The 4,356-nt window shown below is 45.7% G+C and overlaps 1 protein-coding gene across 1 annotated transcript; it reads left to right on the forward strand.

Annotated features, from left to right (window-relative positions):
* Nucleotides 1-2,557: 2,557 nt before the first annotated feature.
* PHALS_13013 (uncharacterized protein) lies at nucleotides 2,558-2,837 on the forward strand (the record flags this gene model as incomplete). The annotated part of the gene is made up of 2 exons (XM_024728678.1): nucleotides 2,558-2,722; nucleotides 2,787-2,837. The coding sequence occupies 2 exons, from the start codon at nucleotides 2,558-2,560 to the stop codon at nucleotides 2,835-2,837; spliced, it is 216 nt and encodes a 71-aa protein (XP_024579132.1).
* Nucleotides 2,838-4,356: the final 1,519 nt, after the last annotated feature.

Consider the following 4,356-nt stretch of genomic DNA (forward strand, 5'->3'; position numbering starts at 1 on the left):
GCTTGGAGATTTTGGTGTCATTGACACAGGGCTCATTGAGCACAGAAGTCGTTTCGGTAAGTTGCAGTGTCTAGCGGACACGCGAGCCTCGTTGAGGCAATAATCGATTGGAGATGTAAATAATTCCAAATTTAATGGGTAGGGTGTAACGGGGTTACACGAACCCCGATAACAGGTTGGGGATGTCATACGAGATGCGCATGATGTGTCCACACCCAAACAAAAATACGGTATGTGGCTGGGTAGCCTGTAGTTATGCATGTATTTAGATTTCACTACATACATCTCGGAAAATTTATATATTTAAAATGAGGCGGCTTTGCCGCAGATAAATATAAATAAAAATCAGATTTGGATTTTAAACGAAAGAGTAATTAGCCTTTGGTCAAGGCAATAATTACTCTTGGAGTAAGCGGATTGCGATCTGCTAACTCGTACATGTGTGTTTGTCGTATAGAACGAAATCTCGGTGACCTAAGTTTCGCTTCCTCTAAGCGCAACACTACGGCAACCCCGCTACACACACCAAAGAAATCTACCCGGCATGCTTCTCTCTCACAGCTATGATGTCCAAGCGAACCGAGGTCCTCCTAGGCAATGGAAACTATTTCCACTGGGAGTTTATCATGTGCATGACGCTGGCGCGAAAGAGAGTTGTTGGCGCACGCTCAGGTCGTCAAGAGGGAAGAGGAGATGACAGAAACTGGGCTGTTCAACGACGCCAAGGCATTGGGGACCAGTTTGCTTAGGGTATCAAGATAAAGCACCAAACCAAGATTCGGTCTACGTCGACGACTATGCACGCTTGGAGCATTTTACGAGAATTCTACAGTTGTACCACGCTTCACAACCGTGTCGAGATGACGCGCCGCCTGCATAAGTTCAAGATGGAAAGGGGCTCGACTATGTCCAAGCATCTGGACGCGTTCGACGAACTTGTTGTCGGACTTTAATTACTTGGAGACCCTGTTGACGAAGCGCGACAGCTAGTGGAACTGCTGAGCAGACTCCCGGTATATTGTGTCGATTATGGAAAATACGCTAAACGAGGTCGAAGAGAAGCTATTGAAGGAGCATGAACGGTTGTAAAAGAAGAAGACGACGGAGAAAGCGTTTCCTGTTCGCGGAAGTAGTGAATCGTGGACCTGGACGAAAAGATTACGGTCCAAGGAAGAGTAGAGGTAGCTTTAAGGGAGAGTGCTTCAAGTGTAATCGATTTGGACATATGAAACGAAAATGCTCAGGCGGAAGGGATGGCACAGATGAAGACGCGGTATTCGCTGTTGGCGAAAATCGGATTGATGATCGATAGTGGTACGACATCGCATAAAACACCATACCGTGAAGACGTATTTGAGTTTGATGATACGATCATAGGCATCGATGTTACCATTGCAGACGGAAAGAAATTGCGTGTTCTTGGTGAAGAAAGTTTCAAGCTGACTGTAATGGACAGTAAGTACATCAGAATGCTAAATGTTATGTACATTCTAGGACTCGATAGACGGCTGCTATCGGTTGGAAACCTTGCAGAACGTGGTTTACGTGGAAGATTTCAGCAATTTTCATGTGATATCTGAGGCGAGAACAAGGTCGTACCTCTGGGCAGAAAGGTCAGCAAAACTTTCGTCCTTGATTATAAGCTTGACGAAGCTCGCTCTGTAGAGTACGCCGGTCCCGAGAATCAGTGGGAGCTGTGGCACGCGCGCGTGGGACTTTTTAGCGAGAGCGGTATGGTCAAAACTCAGCATGTCACTGCATGGTGTGCCAGTTTTACGCCGTGACATTAAGACTATAAGCAGTGGATTTATGGAGGGTAAGAAGACCGTATCGCCGTTTCCTTCCCAGTCAATATCCACGACATCACGTGTTTTGGAGTTAATTAATACGAATGTGATGGGACCCATGCAAACGGTATCGAAACGAGGAGCAAGATATGTGTTAGAATTTGTGGATGATTTTTTACATTTTGTGGTTGCCTTCTTCCTGGAGAGTAAGAGTGAGGACATCGCAAAGCTCGCCGCAAAGCTCGCCGAACATAAGACATTTTTTGAAAAGCTATGATGAGAGCAAATCAAATGCATTCGCTCTGACAATGAAACGGACTTCGTTTGTAAAAAGGTCACAGCTGTGCTCCCGGGATAGAAATATACATCAGCGGACTTGACCTGATAGCCCCTAACAAATTGGTGTGGCGGAACGGATGATTCGCACTATCGTGGAGAAGGCAAGAAGCATGCTTCATTACAAGGACATGTTAATGATTTGGTGGGTAGAAGCTGTAAGTACTGCAGTCTATTTGAGTAATAGATCTGTGAACAGTGACATGACGCCGTACGAAGTAAGTTCTAAGCGGAAACCACGTTTTGAACACCTGCGTGTGTTTGGGTCCCAAGGATATGCTCATGTTGACAGCGTTAAAAAGACGAAGCTCGACCCTAACGAGAAGGGGTATCGTGTTTATGATTTGTTCAGAATTTGTCACCCATATTTTCAAAGAACTGAATGAAGAAGCGATCATTCTCCTGCTGAGTGACGGCCTGTGATAGACGAATCTATGAACAGTGTCGAGATTTCAACGCAAAAAATTGAGATGGATAAGGTCGAATCAGAGCGCAATATTAATCTGGAGCGACTGCTAGCACTCGAAAATTGGATAGCAACTGGGCAAGAGCTGCCAAAATATCACTCTCTGCGAGTATTTGGGGGAAATCGTGTGGTGGTTCGTCCAGGCATAGAGCAGTCACGTTCCAGGGAGCTTACTTTATTTCTGGAAGACGGCTTAGAGCTGGATGATGAAAGAAGATCGAAAGAAATCGAAAATCCCCGTCTTATAAGCACCCGAGAAGTGACGAAGATGGATTCCTTGCCGAAGCAGTGTTGGCGTATGCGGCAAGCTTCGACGGTGGGTTCTGACATTCCAAATACATACGTTGAAGCAGTTGCAAGTGATGAAGCAGTGGCGGGGCGAGCAGCAATAAGGACTGAATTACTATCACATGAGCTAAACGGCACTTGGTGAATGGTTTCGCCCGGAGCTGCTCGTCCGATTGGATGTCGATGGGTTCTCGCTAAAATACGTGATGAGAACGGCCGAGTTATTTTTTTCAAGGCACGGCTTGTCGCAAAGGGGTCCAAACAAAAGTACGGTGTGGATTGTTTTGAAACGTACTCTCCCGTAGCGAACATGAAATCGATTCGGGTTGTATTGGCTGTTTGCGTCGCATACGGATATGAAATGGAACAGCTGGGTGCGGACATGGCGCTTCTAAATAGTGAGCTAAGTGACCGAGTCTATATGGAGATACTGCTTGGAGGTAAGGCTACTAGAGATCATGTTTATTGCTGAAATAGGCATTCTACGGGTTAAGACAAGCAGCTGATTCCTTGAATAGAACGATTTATGGAGTCTTCGTTTCGAATGGCTTTAAGACCTGTGGCGCAGATCAGTCCATGTATGTTGATGTATCCGCTCTTACAGAGCGGATACATCAACGTTTGACTCTACGTGACGATATGATAATTGCAGCCATGACCCGGGCAGAGATCCGTGAAGTCAATGATGCCCTCAAGAGTGCTTCCAAAATGAAGGAACTTGGTGACGCAAAGTTTATCTTAAAAAAAGAGATTGGTCACGACAATAGAGTCGGAACGCTTATGATCAAGCGATCGGTTACATTGACGATGTTACGCAGCGATTCGGTCAGCAGAATGCCAAGACGACCGATTACCCATGTGCCTCCAATCTCAAGCTTTTCAAAGAACAATTGCTAGGAACAGATGCGAAGGCTATTGAAATGCAGTCAAAGCCATATCGCTCTCATATCGGCTGTCTTATGTTCATAGCAACATGTACTAGACCGGACATTGCCTACGTAATTACGCAACTAACAATAATTCTCGAAAATCCTGGACTACAGCATTGGCGAGCCGTGATTTGTGCTCTAAGATACTTGAAGTCGACCCGCCTGCATGGAATTGTATATGATAGAAGGGACGAGAAACATCTTGGTTGAAGCATTCGCGGACGCAGACTAGGAAAGCAATATCGACGACAGACGATCTGTATCTGGCGTGATGGTTAAAATTAGTCATGGACCGGTGGTGTTTAAGTCGAAAATTGTGGCACTGAGTTCAGCAGAAGCCGAGTATATGGCACTATGCCTGTGCACCCAGTAAGTTTTGTGGACGCGCTCGATGCTGAAGGACATGGGAAAAGATCATAATCATGCAAAGCAAGTCTGAGAGGACAACCAAGGGGCAATAGCATTGGCCCAGAATGCGAGATATCATGTCAGAAGTAAGCATGTCGACATCAAGCATCACTTTACGCGAGACAACGTTGAATACAGAACG

Source organism: Plasmopara halstedii (assembly GCF_900000015.1).
Source record: "Plasmopara halstedii genome assembly, contig: Scaffold_650, whole genome shotgun sequence".
NCBI lineage: Eukaryota > Oomycota > Peronosporomycetes > Peronosporales > Peronosporaceae > Plasmopara > Plasmopara halstedii.